General features: G+C 41.9%; 1 protein-coding gene across 1 annotated transcript in view; it reads left to right on the top strand.

Moving 5' to 3' along the window:
• Window positions 1-8,352: 8,352 nt before the first annotated feature.
• The window catches only part of LOC139281547 (ninjurin-2-like), a 240,650-nt gene continuing 229,085 nt past the window's right edge, over window positions 8,353-19,917 (top strand). The window contains exon 1 of the mRNA XM_070901712.1: window positions 8,353-8,537. Within this exon, the coding sequence (XP_070757813.1) occupies window positions 8,502-8,537 (36 nt within the window). The 5' untranslated portion in view covers window positions 8,353-8,501. The remainder of the gene's footprint in view (window positions 8,538-19,917) is intronic.

Consider the following 19,917-nt stretch of genomic DNA (forward strand, 5'->3'; position numbering starts at 1 on the left):
ATTAACAGATCAAATAAAGAATTTAGGAGGAATTTCTTGGTGAAATTTTAGAACTCACTGCCACATGAAGTTGTTGAAGCAGATACCATTGACACATTTAAGGAGAGGCTTGATGCATACATGAGGGAAATGGGAATAGAGGAATACTGGGATGGGCATGGTGCAAAGAGATAATTTGAGTGGGAGCAGGCTCATTTGAGTATTAACACCAGCATAGACATGGTGGGCTGAATGGCATGTTTCTGTGCTGTAGATTATATGTAATTTTATGGAAAGATTATTCCTTTTTAAGATATTTAAGCCCCCTCACAGAAGACCAACAGCAAATATGCCCGAAGCAGTTGCAAGGCCATCTCAGGAATCAGCACTAGGATGTACAGACCTATTTCAATCCCAAGTGCACCATACTGAGATCCAGTAGCCAGGCAGCACACTTAGTCCTTCCACTGAGGTGTCACTTAAAAGAACTCACTAAGAAATAAAGAATTAGCATTTATACAGAGCCTTTAACATCATCAGCACATCCCAATTGATGAAAACATTATCACAATCACCAATATTATCCAATATATCTGATATTTTTACTTTGATTTCCAAGCAAATCTACTCTTTGGTAAGCCTTTCCTTTGTTCCTTTCCTTCCCCAGAGCGCTGAACAAAATACAGAGCTTAAATTCATTATCTGTGCACCCTAGTTTTAATCCAGTATATAAATAATCACAAGGCATAACCAAATATCACTGGTTTCCTTTGGTGAGTACAATTTCTTTCTTTTTCCTATTGTTTGTTTTGAGACTTAGTCGGGGAAAGTTACATCCACATTCTTGTAGCACATTCGAATAATGTGTTTGAAAAATGTTTTAATTTCATACTGTTTCTTATTCATTATTTTGCAGTTGTAGGTTTGCCTACCTATTTGTTGTTTTTCATTTGGTCTTCATTTTATTTTTGAAGTGAAACCTGGCCTCACATTGTCAATCCCATTTATTCTTTACCCCACTCAATTAAAGTAACAAATCTTCTGGACATCTCCACCAACTCTGTATTAATGAGCTGTATCGACCAGAAACGTCTTTGGTTTGCTCTCTGATTTGTTTTATATTAGTTAATCTGTACACTGCGAGTACTGTTCGCATCACCATCCCTTGAGTAAGGGAGGGGAAACATCAGCCAGGGTTCCTGCTCCTGATTTATATCCAATAACAACTATTGGTTAGGATATGTGTGAAAAACAGCTGAAGACAGAAGTGGGCTTAGTTGTCATGATCTTTCTTGACTTCCTGAATTTGCACAAGAATGGAAAGTTGGACATTCTAAACTGCACTGTAGACTTTCTGTAAAACAAATGGTTAATCCTTGAATTTTGCAAAACTGAAACACTGACATAGGATCTATACATCCTGTTGTTATCAGAAGGTCAATTGATATAGTTTAATGATGGCTGGAGTCTGAATGAGATCTTTCAAGGTTGCAGAATCGTGAACTGAATCATGTGTTATGTGTCCTGCAAAATGAGAAGAAAGAATCTTGCAAACAATTGGGATTAGAGTCCCGGTGTCCTGGTCATGGCTTGAGTACTAGCAAGAAGAAATGTAGCCTTAATTAAACTAATTAATATCTGGAGCCATAGATTGACTAATGTCCATCCAGTTGAATGACAGCTTGTAAGGGATCCATGTGACAGAATCAGTTCTCTTCATTGTGGTTAATAGTGCTCCTGTCTGAAAAGATGAATTGTGTTTTCGCTACCCCCAATGAAAAGAGTTTTACAAGAAAATTCAAGGGTTTCAGGAAATGCAAGGGTTTCCATGAGTGTTTCCACAAAACTCAAAGAAAGTGTTCAAAAGCTCTCCAGAAAGGGCAAAGTTAAAAGAAATTATAATTTTTTTGGAATCAATTCTGCAAAAAGCAGGAGACTGTTAAGATCAAACGTTTTAAGATTGAGAAATATGTTTAATTAAATAGAAATAAATCTTTAGCAGCTGAAAATCCATGGCGGTTCTGGCAGACTCCTGCCGTAACTTTGGAAGGAGTTTTCCAGAACAGCAGCAAACTCAGCCAGCACCCACTCATCCCTAAATGGCCATCAACAGGGGCCCCTAAACTGCGAGTCAGTTCAGTTGGGACCTGGCGTATGATCAACAGCAACAACTTATTGATATAGCATCTTTAACATAGTAAAAAGCCCCAAGGCGCTTCACAGGAGTGGTTTAAACAAAATTTGTCACTCTGCCACAGAAGTACAAATTAGGGCAGATGACCAAAAGCTTGGTCAAAGAAGTAGGTTTGAAGGAGTGACTTAAAGGAGGAAAGAGAGGTAGAGAGGCAGAGGGGTTTAGGGAGAGAATTCCAGAGCTTAGGGCGCAGGCAGTTAAAGGCACAGCCACCAATGCTTGAGTGATTAAAATCAGGATGCTCAAGAGGCCAGTATTAGAGGAGCGATGATATCTTGGAGGGCTTGGGATATTAGAGGAGCAATGATATCTTGAGGGGTTCAGGGTATTAGAGGAGCGATGATATCTTGGGGGGTTCGGGGGCTGGAGGAGATTACAAAGATAAGGAGGGGCGAGGCCATGGAGGGATTTCAAAACAATTAAAAAAATTTTAAATCGAGGTGTTGCTTGACCGGGAACCAATGTAGGTCAGTGAGCACAGGATTGATGGATGAACAGAACTTGGTGCAAGTTACAACACGGGCAGCCGAGTTTTGGATGACCTCAAGTTTACATAGGGTAGAGCATGGGAGGCCAGCCAAGAGTGCGTTGGAATAGTCAGGTCTGGAGGTAACAATGGCATGGATGAGAGTTTCAGCAGCAGATAAGGTGGAAATAGGCGGCCTTAGTTATGGCGCGGATATGTTGTTGGAAGCTCATTTCAGGGTATAATATGACATCATGGTTGCGAACAGTGTGGTTCAGCCTCAGACAGATGCAAGGGAGAGGGACTGAGTCAGTGGTTAGGAAACAAAATTTGTGGCGGGGACCGAAGAAAATGGCTTCGGTCTTCTCAATATTCATTGGAGGAAATTTCTGCTCATACAGTCCTGGATGTCAAACAAACAGTCTGACAATTTAGAGATAGTGGAGGGGTTGAGAGAAGTGGTGATGAAGTAGAGCTAGGTGCCATCAGCGTATATGTGAAAACTGACGCTGTGTTTTTGGATGATGTCATCGAGGGGCAGCATGTAGATGAGAAAAGGAGGGGCCAAGAATAGATCGTTGGGGGACACCAAAGATAATGATGTGGGAGCAGGAAAAGAAGCCATTGCAGGTGATTCTCTGACTACACTTAGATAGATAAATCAGTGCAGAGAAAAAGCGTATCTCAGCAACAGGGGCAGATGTTGATCCAATTAGGGTTCCAAGTTAGGATTGGGATATGGAGGAGTAGACCTGTCACTGAGATTGTGAGTCTTCCCACTTGGCACATGTATTGCACATAATATCCCAAGTGAGGTCTGACCAGTATAACCACTGCAGAATTTTCTGGCTATTTAGCCCAGCATTCTATTTGCTTTTAGAATTGTTTATCCATATTTTCTCAACATTTAAAGTGTTCCATCTATTGTTATTTCCAGAACTTTTTACTTCTGTGCTAATGTTCTTTCCTTCAATGTGCAATATTTTTCATTTGTCAGTATTAAATTGAATTAGTCATTTGTCTATCCTGTTACATGAAACAACAAAGGTTCAAGCAGTGTTGTGACAGCTGCAGTATTTCTCATCACTTCCTCTGAGTCTGAGAACACGCCTCTCATGAGTACTCTGTTTCCTCTTTTTTATTCAAGTTTCTTATTCAGAACTACATTTAACCCTGGATTCCTTTGGACTTTACTGTAATTAATAGTCTACTTGTGGGACCTTGTCAAAAGCCTTCTGAAAGTCCAAATAAACTAAAATGTAGGGACTTCCATTGTCGATTATTCATTCTTAAATAAATCAAAATGATTTGTCAAGCAGGACCTTCCCCTTTTAATTTCATGCTGTTACTTATAAAGCTATTTCTACATAGATTCTCGTCCAATCTGCTTTTTAATATAGGTTCCATTGTTTGTCCTCTTTTTAACTATAAGTACTACCTTTCCCTTCTTCCAATCCTGTGGATCCTCTCCAATAACCTGTATCTTTCATTACTATAGCCACTGTCTCACAAATTTTACTCCCTAGTCTCCTTTAGCATTCTGGATATATGTTTTTCAGTCCGTGTTAATCTTCAGTGCTTTTAACTTAAATACCTCCTCATTGATTTCAAAAAATTCAATGATATTCATTGTACCACATTAATTGGATTTAGCTTAGGCAGGTGGACTTCATCTAATCTTAATCAGATGTGATCTGCTTGATCTTCCTCCCTGCTGCCTAATTAGATAACATTGATAAGTTTTAAAAGGCTGTCACCCATATTGTCCTTCCCAGATGTGGTACGATGCTTAGTAGCACGTGCCCCAGACTATCTTTGCCTTCCAGCTGAAGTATGATACAGCTGAATTATGATATGTATTGAAGTGCTTTATGTCATTTCTGAGAGATGTGATGGAGTGCTATATAAATGCAAGTCTTTCTTTCTAGCAATTAGTGACTCATACTGTCCCCACTTCTAGCTCCAAGAAAACGTACATGGTGAAAGGCTCAGACCATTGCACTTTCCTGGTTGGAGTATGATATTTGTTGGGAACAGCTCAGAATGTCCCACTCACATGACTGCAAGCCACTAATGTAGAATCCTCTGAAAAGGATGGTTTTAGATGCAGCTGTAAAATAGCATTTTCAGGATACAAGCTTAAATTGGAGCATTGCAGCACAATCATTTAAATACTTGAGTTACAGTTTACTTAAACTTAATTTCCAAATAAATGAAATAATGTGAAATCCCCACTAAATCTACATTAACTATTATCTCTAGCTCTTCTTACAGTTCTATATCCACTGATAGCTTTGAATTACAGATAAAGTTACAAATCATTAATATTTAACTTCATCTGTATCTGTGTGCAAATGGGTGGAACAACAAGGCACCATTTTAGTGTTTGGTGAGCCATCCTGGAAGTGGCATAGTGGGTAAAGATACTGCCCAGCATAAGTACATGAGCCATACAGACCTTGTTATGTTTAGAATAACTCCACAAGACTGTATATCTTAAGCTCAAATTGTTGTGACCTTGGTCTCTTTATTGTAACTCCAGAGTGAGGAGGCAGCATGGTAGACTGCCTTTTATATCTGCTTGCCCAGGGTGTGCAGGTGATCCTTGGGTCTCCCACAGGTGCGTCCCCTGGTGGCAAGTCTTATACATTGGTAAGGTTTACATACATAACAGACCTGAAAGTCACAAGTTCAATCCTGTATGCCTTATTAACTGATCTCAGCTGCAGCGGTGGGAATCCAGCCTAGCTTCCTGCCCTGTTTGCTGTCGATAGTAGATGAAGACAGGATTAAGTTGTGGTGTAATTGTCTTCGGTGCCCTTCACAAATTCCCTAGCCACCGACACCATCCCTCTCCCTGGCAAATGTCTGAGGATGAACCAGACAGTTTGCAACTTTGGTGTCGTATTTGATCCTGAGATGAGCTTCCGATCACTTATCCACGCCATCACAGAGGCCGTTTATTTCCAATTCCGTAACATTACCTGACTCTGCCCCTGCCTCAGCTCATCTGCTGCTGAAACCCTCATCCATGCCATTGTTACCTCTAGACTTGACTATTCCAATGCAATCCTGGCTGGCCTTTCATCTTCCACCCTCCATAAGCTTAGGCTCATCCAAAACTGCCGCTCATGTCCTGACTCATACCATCCCGTTCACCCTTCACCCCTGTTTTTGCTGACCTACATTGGCTCTTGGTTAATCAATGCCTCGATTTTACAATTCTCATCCTTGTTTTCAAATCCCTCCTTGGCCTTGCCCCTCCCTATCTCTGTAGCCATCTCCAGTCCTATAACCCTCTGAAATATCTGCGCTCCTCCAATTCTGGCCTTTTGTGCATCCCCAATTTTAATTGCTCCTCCATTGGTGATCGTGTCTCCAGCTGCCGAGACCCTAAGATTTTGGATCCCCTCCTCAAACCTTTCTGCCTCTCCTTTAAGATGCTCCTGACATCAGATGTTGGAAAAATGCTGGATTCCTCAGTAAAGAAGTGATAACAAGGTACTTAGAAAATCATAATAAGATTAGGCAGAGTCAACATGGTTTTATGAAAGGGAAATTGTGTTTAACAAATCTATAAAAACATTTTGAGGATGTAATTAGCAGGGTAGGTAAAGGGGAACCAGTAGATGTAATATATTTGGATTTTCAAAAGGCATTCGATAAGTTGTCACACGAAAGGTTGTTACACAAGTTAAGGGCTCATGGGTTTGGGGTATATGTTAGCAATGATAGAGGATTGGTTAAAGGACAGAAAACAGAGAGTAACAATAAACTGGTAATTTTCAGATTGGCAGGCTGTTACTGATGGGGTGTCGCAAGGATCCGTTCTGGGATTTCAGCTATTTACAATCTATATTAATGGCTTAGATGAAAGGACTGAGTGTAATGTATCCAAGTTTGCTGATGATACAAAGCTAGGTGGGAAAATAAGCTGTGAGCAGGATACAAACAGTCTGCAAAGGGATATAGACAGGTTAAGTGACTGGGCAAGAAGTTGGCAGATGGAGTACAATGTGGAGAAATGTGAGGTTATTCAATTTGATAGGTAGAATAGAAAAACAGAAACATTTTTAAATGGTGAGAAACTATTAAATGTTGGTGTTCAGTGGGAATTGGTTGTCCTTATACACAAACAGTTAACATGTAGGTATGAGCAAGCAATTAGGAAGGAAAATGCTATGTTGGCATTTAATCCAAGGGGGTTGGAGTAGAAGAGTAAGAATGTCTTGCTGTAATTGTACAGGACTTTGGTGAGACCACAGTTGGAGTACTGTGTACCTAAAGAAGGATATACTTGTTTTAGAGGCAGTGCAACAAAGATTCACTAGGTTGATCACTGGGATGAGATGGTTGTCCTACGAAGAAAAATTGAGAAGAATGGGCCGATACTCTCTGGAGTTTAGAAGAATGAGAGGTGATCTCATTGAAACATGTAAGATTCTAAGATGGCTTGACAGGGTAGATGCTGAGAGGCAGTTTCCCCTGGTTGGAGAGTCTAGAACTAGGGGGCTTAGTCTCAGGATAAGGGGCCGGCCATTTAGAACTGAGATGAGAAGCAATTTCTACACTCAGAGAATTGTGAATCTTTGGAATTCAAGGCTGAGATCGACAGATTTTTGGACTCTAAGGAAATCAAGGGATATAGAGATCTGGCGGGAAAGTAGAGTTGATCTCAGCCTTGAATATACTCAACGACTGAGCATCCACAGCCTTCTGGGATAAAGAATTCCAAAGATTCACCATGATTTTGCTAAATGCTCTAAGGGCCATATGGCCTACTCCTGCTCCTGTTTCTTATGTTGCTCAAATTTTGTTTGAAAATGCTCATGTGAAGCACATAGGAACGTTTTACACGTTAAAGGCGCTTTATATATTCAAGGTGTTGTTATAGTTATTGTAATGGTCCAGTGGTTGAACATCCTGTTGAATACATAGGCAGCAAGGCCACTTGGGTGAAATACCAGACTAAGCTGCTGTCTGTGGAACTATACTCCAGCTGGAGACAGTGCTTTCAGGGGATGAGGGGAGAAAATTGGAAAAATATGTATTTGGCATTGTTTTCGTTCAGTGAAGCAGAAACTCCGTAAAAGTGAAATGAGAATGCATTTGGATGCAAATTGTGTTGACTATTCGTAAACGAATGGCAAGTTTTTGCCAACATATTTTCATGAAGACACTGAAGTCCTTTAAGTATTTAACGTTAAGTCTTAGCAAGCTGTTGATCCGACGTATTGGTTTGGTGGACACGAGCGGCAGTTCGAGTCACACCCTTGATGGATAGCGTGAGAGCTGAACAAATACTGAGAAATATATTCCAACCTTCAGAACTTTTTGGTGGGGGCAGATGTTCCGAATTCTTTTAATTCAACCCTTAAGGACACTTGGAGGCGGGGGAGGGGGTGTCATCAGCCCAAATAAAATAAACCTAACAAAAAGTACCATCTTTTTAGAGAGACACAACTAATGACACCCACATCATACACAAAAAGCAAACTTTTCAAATTAAATCATATTATTTACAGTATCGACCAGCAGTCTGATCAATACACCGGAATTAATAATCCTGTAATATTTGATTTAGACTTATTTCAAGAAACATTTTGTGAACCAGACGTTTTTTATCTATCAAAAATGTGTAGTTATTATTATGTAACCCGCTCCTCTCTCCTCCCGAGAATCGCCCCCTATTGACACTGGATCCCATTACATCAATCACAAGGACACTTGTTCAGCGGCCGGTTCTCCACCCATCGCCTCGAAGGTCAGATACGTTTAACGTAATTCACTCCCAGATCTATTGACCGATCACGAGAGGGGCAAAAAAGTCACAAAAAAAACAATTGAAGTCGAAAAGAAACCATGAGCACTTCAACGGCCAGGTCCAGTGAGCGCACCGTGAGTAACCGCTCGGCACACATTATTGATGGAGTCGGTGTATTCGGTTCGCCTTTCCATCCATTCCCTGTTGAATTCACCAAGTGCAAGTGTGATTGATGGGATTTGCAGGCCCCCGCCATCCTGCGAGTTGGAGCCGGGGAGCGCCCGCCGGCTGGCTGGGTGAAGGGGATCCGGGGGCGATCGGGAGAAAGGGCTTCTCGGTGATGTCCAGTCACTGTGCTGGGCAGAGTCCCGCTTTCACTGGGTTATGGCCTGGCTACGTGGCAATAATCCCCCTACCTCAGTGTGTTATTTACTGCCACTATATGTGCTAAGATTGTCGAAGGCGTCTTTTGTGGTATTAACTGTGAGCGGGAATTCCATTTTTGGGAAGTTCCAAACAACCTCAGAAAACTGGCGGATAATTTCACTCAAATCTTTGCATTTGCACGTCGCAGCGCTCCATTCACTTTGCTCGGGTCTGACTATTTATTTGCGGCTTGCTCAGCAATAACGAAAAGAACAGCTTGAATACGATGACAGCATCATGAAGTCAAGTCGCGAGTGGTTTGGGCACGTTATCCCTTATCCTGTCATGTGCTATCCATCAGTGCCTTTGGTTTATGTGTGGGAATTTGCCACGCTGTGAAGTTATGACTAGAGCGATTTAAATTTGAGATTAAATTCCAAAAGCACTGGCAATAAAAGCTCTGAAATATCAGGTGTTTGTGCTGACGCTTACTGTGTGTGTAGATGCACATGAGTCACTTTAATCCCTTTCTGAAGCAGTTCACTTCAACCAAATCACTTCACATTTAACGGCACGGAGATTTCAAGAAGTCAGACGAGTCTCCCGTTAACATTGATTCTTACCAAACAGTAGAAATTCGGATCATCGTAATCCAGAATAGTCGCTATTTGGGAATAATTGGATATAAATAGGGGATCGACCGGCATTTGAGGCGTGTTGCGTTGCCTCTGGTGACTTTTCCCTTATGTCGCTAACCTGTGCTCTATGTATGGGATGTGGTCAGTATTTGTTCAATGTGGTTTAAAGCGCGGTCTTCGGCTCTGTCTGTTGTGATGCTGTCAGGTGACGTACTCCAGTATAATCTGCGTTACTCCGACACTGGATTTCGGAGAATTCTCTGTGCACTAGAGTCACACACAAACAACATTGGGGAGGCAAAAAACTGCGGATGCTGGACTCTGAAATAAAAACAGAACATGCTGGAAATCTCAGCAGGTCAGGCAGCATTTGTGGAGAGAAACAGAGTTAACGTTTCAGATCTGTGACCCTTCGTCGGAACTGGAAAAAGTCCGAGAGGTAACAGATTCTTAAGGAAGTGCAGAGGCAGTAAAAGGGGGAGGGCAGGAAAGAACAAAAGGGAAGGTCTGTGATTAGGTGGAAGGTCGAAGAGGTTAAGAGATAAAAGGAATGACTGGCAAAAGTGAAATGGTAATGGAACAAGTTAAGAAACAAAAGATGAGTCGAAATGGGTTGTGAATGGCAGAATCATCACCAAATGCTGGGAAGGAGAAAAAAGGGGAGGTTGTTAAAAATAAGGGAAAATATGGGCAGAGGTTATGGTCTGAAATTGGTGAACTCAATATTGAGTCCAGAAGGCTGAAAAGTGCCTAAACGAAAGATGAGGTGCTGTTCCTCGAGCTTGCATTGAGCTTCATTGGAACAGTGTAGGAGGCCTAGGATGGAGAGATCAGAGTGGGAGTGGAGCGGAGAATTAAATTGACAGGTGGCCAAAAGCAGGTGAAACAATGATTTAATTGTACTTCTTTCAACTTAGTATACCGTATTTGCTGCTCATAGAAACATAGAAAATAGGTGCAGGCTTAGGCCATTCGGCCCTTCGAGCCTACACCACCATTCAATATGATCATGGCTGATCATGCAACTTTAGTACCCCATTCCTGCTTTCTCTCCATACCCGTTGATCCCTTTAGCCGTAAGGGCCACATCTAACTCCCTTTTGAATATATCTAACAAATTGGCCTCAACAACTTTCTGTGGTAGAGAATTCCACAGGTTCACAATTCTCTGAGTGAAAAAGTTTCTCTTCATCTCGGTCCTAAATGGCTTACCCCTTATCATTAGACTATGACCCCTGGTTCTGGACTTCCTCAACATCTAACCTGTCCAATCCCGTCAGAATTTTACATGTTTTTATGAGATCCCCTCTCATTCTTCTAAATTCCAGTGAATAAAAGCCTAGTCGATCCTGTCTTTCTTCATATGTCAGTCCTGCCATCCCGGGAATCAGTCTGGTGAACCTTTGCTGCACTCCCTCAATAGCAAGAATGTCCTTCCTCAGATTAGGAGACCAAAACTGTACACAGTATTCAAGGTGTGGCCTCACCAAGGCCCTGTACAACTGCAGTAAGACCTCCCTGCTCCTGTACTCTCATCCTCTCGCTATAAAGGCCAACATGCCATTTGCCTTCTTGACCGCCTGCTGTACCTGCATGCCAACTTTCAATGATTGATATACCATGACACCCAGGTCTTGTTGCACCTCCCCTTTTCCTAATCTGTCACCATTCAGATAATATTCGCTTTCCTATTTTTGCCACCAAAGTGGATAATCTTACATTTATCTATACTATACTGCATCTGCCATGCATTTGCCCACTCACCTAACCTGTCCAAGTCACCCTGCTGCCTCTTAGCATCCTCCTCACAGCTCACACTGCCACCTAGCTTAGTGTCATCTGCAAACTTGGAGATATTACATTCAATTTCTTCGTCTAAATCATTAATGTACATTGTAAATAGCTGGGGTCCCAGCACTGAACCTTGCAATACCCCACTAATCACTGCCTGCAATTCTGAAAAGGACCCGTTTATTCCTACTCTTTGCTTCCTGTCTGCCAACCAGTTTTCTATCCACGTCAATACATTACCTCCAATACCATGTGCTTTAATTTTGCACACTAATCTCTTTTGTGGGACCTTGTCAAAAGCCTTTTGAAAGTCCAAATACACCACATCCACTGCTTCTCCCTTGTCCACTCTACTAGTTACATCCTCAAAAAATTCTAGAAGATTTGACAAGCATGATTTCCCTTTCATAAATCCATGCTGACTTGGACCAATCCTGTCACTGCTTTCCAAATGCGCTGCTATTACATCTTTCATAATTGATTCCAACATTTTCCCCACTACCGACATCAGGCTAACCGGTCTATAATTCCCTGTTTTCTCTCCCCCTCCTTTTTTAAAAAGTGGGGTCACATTAGCTACCCTTCAATCCATAGAAACTGATCCAGAGTCGACAGAATGTTGGAAAATGACCATCAATGCATCCACTATTTCTAGGGCCACTTCCTTAAGTACTCTGGGATGCAGACTATCAGGCCCTGGGGATTTATCGGCCTTCAATCCCATCAATTTCCCCAACACAATTTCCTGACTCATAAGGATTTCCTTCAGTTCCTCCTTCTTGCTGGACTCTCGGTCCCCTAGTATTTCCGGAAGGTTATTTGTGTCTTCCTTAATGAAGACAGAACCAAAGTATTTGTTCAGTTGGTCTGCCATTTCTTGGTTCCTCATTATAAATTCACCTGAATCCGACTGCAAGGACCTACATTTGTCTTCACTAAACTTTTTCTCTTCACATATCTATAGAAGCTTTTGCAGTCAGTTTTTATGTTCCCTGCAAGCTTACTCTCATACTCTATTTTCCCCTTCCTAATTAAACCCTTTGTCCTCCTCTGCTGAATTCTAAATTTCTCCCAGTCCTCAGGTTTGCTGCTTTTCCTGGCCAATTTATATGCTTCTTCCTTGGATTTAACACTATTTCTAATTTCCCTTGTTAGCCACGGTTGAGCCGCCTTCCCCGTTTTATTTTTATGCCAGACAGGGATGTACAATTGTTGAAGTTCATCCATATGATCTTTAAATGTCTGCCATTGCCTATCCCGTCAACCCTTTAAGTATCATTCGCCAGTCTATCCAAGCCAATTCATGTCTCATACCATCAAAGTTACCTTTCTTTAAGTTCAGGACTCTAGTCTCTGAATTAACTGTGTCACTCTCCATCGTAATGAGTAATTCTACCATATTATGATCACTCTTCCCCAAGGGACCTCGCACAACAAGATTGCTAATTAATCCTCTCTCATTTCACAACACCCAGTCTAGGATGGCCAGCTCGCTAGAAACATAGAAACATAGAAAATAGTTGCAGGAATAGGCCATTCGGCCCTTCGAGCCTGCACCACCATTCAATAAGATCATAGCTGATCCTTCACCTCAGTACCCCTTTCCCGCTTTCTCTCCATACCCCTTGATCCCTTTAGCCATAAGGGCCATATCTAACTCCCTCTTGAAAACATCCAATGAACTGGCATCAACAACTCTCTGCAGCAGGGAATGCCACAGGTTAACAACTCTCCGAGTGAAGAAGTATCTCCTCATCTCAGTTCTAAATGGCCTACCCCTTATCCTAAGACTGTGTCCCCTGGTTCTGGACTTCCCCAACATCGGGAACATTCTTCCCGCATCTAATCTGTCCCATCCCGTCAGAATCTTATACATTTCTATGAGATCCCCTCTCATCCTTCTAAACTCCAATGTATAAAGGCCCAGTTGATCCAGTCTCTCCTCATATGTCAGTCCAGTCATCCCTGGAATCAGTCTGGTGAACCTTCGCTGCACTCCCTCAATAGCAAGAACGTCCTTCCTCAGATTAGGAAACCAAAACTGAACACAATATTCCAGGTGATGCCTCACCAAGGCCCTGTACAATTGCAGTATGACCTCCCTGCTCCTATACTCAAATCCCCTAACTATGAAGGCCAACATGCCATTTGCCTTCTTCATTGCCTGCTGTACCTGCATGCCAACTTTCAATGACTGATGAACCATGCACCTCCCCTTTTCCTAATCTGACGCCATTCGGATAACATTCTGCCTTCGTGTTTTTGCCATCAAAGTGGATAACCTAACATTTATCCACATTATACTGCATCTGCCATGAGTTGGTTCCTTGACATATTGGTCTAGAAAACCATACCTTATGCACTCCAGGAAATCCTCCTCCACCGTATTGCTACCAGTTTGGTTAGCCCAATCTATATGTAGATTAAAGTCACCCATGATAACTGCTGTACCTTTATTGCACGCATCCCTAATTTCCTGATGGATGCCATCCCCAAACTCACTACTACTGTTTGGTGGTCTGTACACAACTCCACTAGCGTTTTCTGCCCTTTGGTGTTCCGCAGCTCTACACATACAGATTTCACATCATCCAAGCTAATGTCCTTCCTTACTATTGCGTTAATCTCCTCTTTAACCAACAACGCTACCCCACCTCCTTTTCCTTTCTGTATATCCTTCCTGAATATTGAATACTCCTGGATGTTGAGTTCCCAGCCTTGGTCACCCTGGAGCCATGTCTCCGTACTCCCAATTACATCATATCCATTAACAGCTATCTGCGCAGTTAATTCATCCACCTTATGACGAATGCTCCTCGCATTGAGACACAGAGCCTTCAGGCTTGTTTTTTTTTAACACTCTTTGTCCTTTTAGAACTATGTTGTAATGTGGCCCTTTTTGATTTTTGCCTTTGATTTCTCTTCCCTCCGCTTTTCCTTGTTTCCTTTCTACCATTTGCTTCTGCCCCCATTTTACTTCCCTCTGGCTCCCTGCATAGATTTCCATCCCCCTGCCATATTAGTTTAAACCCTCCCCAACAGCACTAGGACATCAGTTCCAGACCTGTCCAGGTGCAGACCATCCAGTTTGTACTGGTCCCACCTCCCCCAGAACCGGTTCCAATGTCCCAGGAATTTGAATCCCTCCCTCTTGCACCATTCCTCAAGCCATGTATTCATCTTAACTATCCTGCTATTTCTACTCTCACTAGCATGTGGCACTGGTAGCAATCCTGAGATTACTACCTTTGAGGTCCTACTTTTTAATTTAACTCCAAGCTCCCTAAATTGTAGGACCTCATCCCGTTTTTTACCTATGTCGTTGGTACCTATATGCACCACGACAATGGACTGTTCACTCTCCCCCTCCAGAATGCCCTGCAGTCGCACCAACATCCTTGACCCTTGCACCAGGGAGGCAACATACCATCCTGGAGTCTCATTTGCATCTGCAGAAATGCCTATCTATTCCCCTTACAATAGAATCCCTTATCACTATAGCTCTCCCACTCTTATTCCTGCCCTCCTGTGCAGCAGAGCCACCCATGGTGCCATGAACTTGGTTGCTGATGCCTTCCCCTGATGAGCCATCTCCCCCAACAGTACCCAAGGTGGTATATCTGTTTTGGAGGGAGATGACCGCAGGGGATCCCTGCACTACCTTCCTTCCACCGCTCTTCCTGCTGGTCACCCATTCCCTATCTGCCTGTGTAACTGTTACCTGCACTGTGATCAACTCACTAAATGTGCTATTCACGACATCCTCAGTATCGCGGATGTTCCAGAGTGAATCTATGTACAGCTCCAATGCCGCAATGCGGTCTGTCAGGAGTTTCAGCTGACACACTTCCTGCACACATAGTAGTCAGGGACACTGGAAACGTTCCTGATTTCCCACATAGCACAGGAGGAGCATGACATGGGTCTGGGCTCTCCTGCAATGACAACCCTTAAATTAACTTAATTTGGCAACAATGCCAAAGGTTACCTACTGATAAGAAAAGAAAAAGAAAAAGATAAAATACTCACCAATCCACCAACCAATCACTTACCCGCTTGGTTGTGACGTCACACTTCGATTTCTTTTTACTTTTTTGTTTACTTTCTGCCCCTGCTGCAGCTGGCCTCCCGATCTGCTGCCGCTCCAATTTGTTGCCGCCGGCCTTTGTCCTCTCGCGCTGCTCCGCTCTCGCGATGCTGACCTCCCGATGAGGTTTCCTCTACATTGGGGAGACCAAACACAGATTGGGTGACCGCTTTGCAGAACATCTCCATTCAGTCCGTAAGCCTGACCCCAAGCTTCCAGTCGCCTGTCACTTTAATTCTCCGCCCCACTCCCACTCTGATCTCTCTGTCCTTGGCCTCCTACATTGTTCCAATGAAACTCAATCAAGCTTGAGGAACAGCACCTCATTTTTCGTTTAGGCACTTTACAGCCATCTGGACTCAACATTGAGTTCAACAATTTCAGACCATAACCTCTGCCCATTTTTTTGCTTTATTTTTTACAACCCCCTTTTTTTTCTCTTTCCCATGGCACCTGGTGATGATTCTGCCATTCACACCCCATCCCGACTCATCTTTTCTTTCTTAACTTGTTCCATTACCATCTCATTGTTGCCCATCATTCCTTTTGTCTCTTAACCTCTTCTGCCTTCCACCCAATCACAGACCTTCCCTTTTGTTCTTTCCTGCCCTCCCCCTTTTTACTGCCCCTGCACTTCCTTAAGAATATGTTGCAGCTCGAACGTTTCCAGTTCTGACGAAGGGTCACAGACCTGAAATGTTAACTCTGTTTCTCTACACAGATGCTGCTTGAACTGCTGAGATTTCCAGCAGTTTCTGTTTTTATAACATTGGGGAGTAATTTGCCCTGGGGCTTGCTGGTGGAACTTCTACCGGCGTGGTGACATTGCCATGTTTCATGTCTTCATGTTTGTGATGTGCATTTTACTCCAATCATCATTTTGCAATGCATTTGATGGAGTCTTGCACCTAACGTTGCTGTTCATACTCAAGGGAAAAAAAAATGTAGTGGCTGCTCAAAGGAACCGTGCTGTCGCTTGGAGGCTACACATCTGTGACACCAGTTAATTTGCCAAAGGTCCATGTTACATTGGTGACTATGTTCACATTCAGGACTAGACTGAATTTTCCATAAGCAAACTCAGAGTTTTTTGAACCAAAACTTTTGAGTCTTTATTCATTGCCATGTAGGAGTTGACACAACTCAATTCTACCTAGTGAATTGTTTGATGGAGAATACATGAGTTACCCACTACACTCACTCAGAACATCAGAAGACAGAAAAATAAGACTCCACTAAGACTTATAAAAAATGTAAATACAAAAGCAAAGTTTGCCAATATATTAATATAATACAATAACCAAGCTTACACTATATATGAATTGAGTTGAATGTTTAGAATAAAATAAATGGAGTCCAGAATTTGTACAATACCTCCCAGCAAGTTCTGGTGATAATTCAGCGCGAGTTCCTTTCACCCTCAGGTAGAGTGTATAGAACACTGAAGTCATCGAACGGTCCTGAACTATTAGGCTGACCTTTTCTTTAATGACAATTCTTGCCAACTTTGTTGCTCTGATAGCTAATTGAATCAATTATGTTTTACCCCCTTCAAAATAAAACCTTGCCCTGTCTGTCCATGTTAACACTCCATTTACAGCCCCCTTTCCTCTCCTATATCCTCAAACGAGCTGTTGTATCCCACATCTTTGCCCATCTTCCCTGCAACTTCCTGTTTGAATCTCTCATTCAGATTTCCTTAAACCTCTCCACCTTTATACTTCCCTCTCCTCCTTTAAGACCTTCCTTAATTCGACCAAGCTTAAAGTCACCCTCCTAAACTCTCCTTTAGTTTGGTATCCATTTTCCTTGCACCTCTGTGACGTGCGTTGCAAAAAATTTCTATGTTAAAGGTACCTTTTAAATACAAGTTGTTGTTGTGACAATGATGCCCATCTGAAATCTCATGTTACAATGGATTTTTTAATTGGTATATTTACTCTATGGAATTTATTTAGAAAAATGACAAATAATGTTAACCATTTTAACCATTTTAAAATTTTGGTTGACAAATTGGTAGTGACTGTTGGCTGACATAATAGCCAACTTGTTTTTGACAGGAATTCAAAATCATATTTTCTTCTGCCTTCATTTTCTTTTACCCAGGAGGAATGCAAATAACATCCCATTGAATCAAAGAAAGTTATTTTTTGAGTCAGGTGAAGTATCCCTGCATAACAGAAACATTTTTAATATAGAGCTTGGAGTCCCCTTTTGGAACTGTTTCAAATGTGAAATGACCTATATAGAATATACATGTCTTGAAGGACAAAAACTCTCCTGTTACATTTGACTTACCAAAAATGTTACTTAAACCGTGAGTCCAGTGTCCAGGTTTTAAGCTTTACAGCCCAATTATTTATCCTTGACTGTTGTGCAAGGACAAATATAATGAGAGCACTATTATACTGATCACCAGATAGCCCAGAAGCAGGCATGCCCTACTGGTTTATAACTACTGGACCATGATCATTTGAAAAGTGTGGTTTATTTTTTATATATATATATAATCTTGGGGATTCAATTAACTTTTTCCAAAAAGGTTTCCAAACTTATAGCTTGCCACTCCTTTTAAAATGAAGAGTCTCCAGAGAGTCCAGCTAGATACTTACTAAACTGGGTAACACATAAAAAACTTCTGTATACTACACCATAAGATAATAATTCACAAGAGACCTTTCAGGCACACTGCATGGTTTGACATTTCATTTTCTAACAGGACTGTGCCGTGAAATAATGCAAAATGAAAGTTATCATTGTAATGAATATTATTTACATGAAAAAGTGTTTTGAATGCCTGGCTTAAAAATAATGGTACAATAATATTTTGTATACGTCTGGATTTTACCTTGATGCACATTGTACATGCTATGTAAAATTACAGCTTTGACATTTTGTAATATGGTTCAAGCCAACAATTTGTGCTCTTCCCACAAGCATACCCATTTCATTGAACTAACAGTAATTTCCTGCCTGGATTTCAAAGCAATTTGCAGGGTTTTCTGTAGTCAAATGGGAAGAATTCCAGTCACGAATGACAGATTTTCACCTCCAGGTTTCATTGCTGAACTGGTCAAGCATCAGCAGCTCTCTGGAGTACTGTAGCCCACCTCACTTAGGTATTGGATTAGCGAATCTGCCACAGTGCATTGAATTAGTTCTGAACTTTCATCGCCACTTGTCATCTTGAAGTCACTTTGATCCCAGAGATTCCACTTATCTCCTTCTCTTCCCCCCTCTTCCCCCCCCAAGACAATATTGATAAGTCGGGTTATCCAACAACTGACAAGTGTGAGTTTGAACCCTCACAAGATGGACAGCAGGTACCATGAATGAAGCAAGCAGTACGGTTACAGTGCAGCTCACCATAAAATGTACAAGTGCTTGACCACCATCCTCCTAATCACATCAAGGAACAGTGGTTCTGACAGTTGAATGTGCAGAGCAACTGCTTGCTTCTCTGCAGCACATCATCGTAGGCACCAAGCCCTTGAAATATGAACATATGGGTAATGTCTTCGAACAGTTGTTTACCCCAGTCTTTGACTTCCTGACTTTCCTCATCAGTGTAGTGGAAAAACCTACACAGGCCAACTAGCAACATGCCAACCACCTTAATGTCCTAGTCATACAAGTACAGTGTCACATATCTGGTTTCTCAGGCAGCAAATACTTAATTCATGTCCTCCTGTGAGTTGCTTTGCAACGAGATGTGCCTGCTATGAATAGCTCTCCACTGTACTCAGTGAAGGCTGAGCCCGTCCTGATTGCAGCCTTTTCCTCTTGTTGCCACAAATCCACCTCTGCTACATGGGCCAAGAAAATTATTTCTCTTGTCTGCCTGGGAGTTCTAAACCATGAAGAAGAACTGTTTGGCACATGTTTTACATGGCACAGGATTAAATTGCATTGGCACTTTCCTGTCACTGAAGAAAGACAAGAAAGATCAAAGTGCCCTTTGCTCGGTCTCAGTATATTCCTGAAGGACTGTGTCCAGGTTGAACTTGGCATCCTCCAGGGGCTAATAAAATCAATCATTACCTCTGTAATCAATTCTTTTGAGATCTTCTCTTAAGTTGTCTGAAGCCATTGTAGCCCATTTGTGGTACCCACCACCACATTCCATTGTTTAAGATGTTGATTGAATAATGCATGCGATCTCTTGGTGAGCCCACCAGTCACAACATATAATCTGTAAAAACAAGCCTTGTAATTAAAAAAAAATGAATCTACAATAAAATACAAAATAATTGGTTCTTTAGAAGAAGTGTCAGAAAAAAACAATGGCCATAAGTGGAAACAATTCTATCATAAAATATGTACATTTAGTGGATAAGGTGCTCGGTGTTGATTAAATGAAGGGAAGAAAGTGATGAATACAATTCTCATACTACTTAGCAATTTGTTGCTGACAGCGCCTCCAAAGTCAGGAGCAAACTGAATGTGAACAAGGTGGTGATTGCTTTGCTAGACACACAGTGCATCACCAAATAGATGACTTCAACCCACAGCTCTGATTGTAGTGCTGTCCTCAACAGAAGCATTCGTGCAAAGTGGCTTGAAGTTGGAGGTGAGAGAGCAGAGATTGCCTCTGTGTTTTGGTTGCCAGTGGACTGAACAACTGAAATGTTT

Source organism: Pristiophorus japonicus, chromosome 15, assembly GCF_044704955.1.
Source record: "Pristiophorus japonicus isolate sPriJap1 chromosome 15, sPriJap1.hap1, whole genome shotgun sequence".
NCBI lineage: Eukaryota > Metazoa > Chordata > Chondrichthyes > Pristiophoridae > Pristiophorus > Pristiophorus japonicus.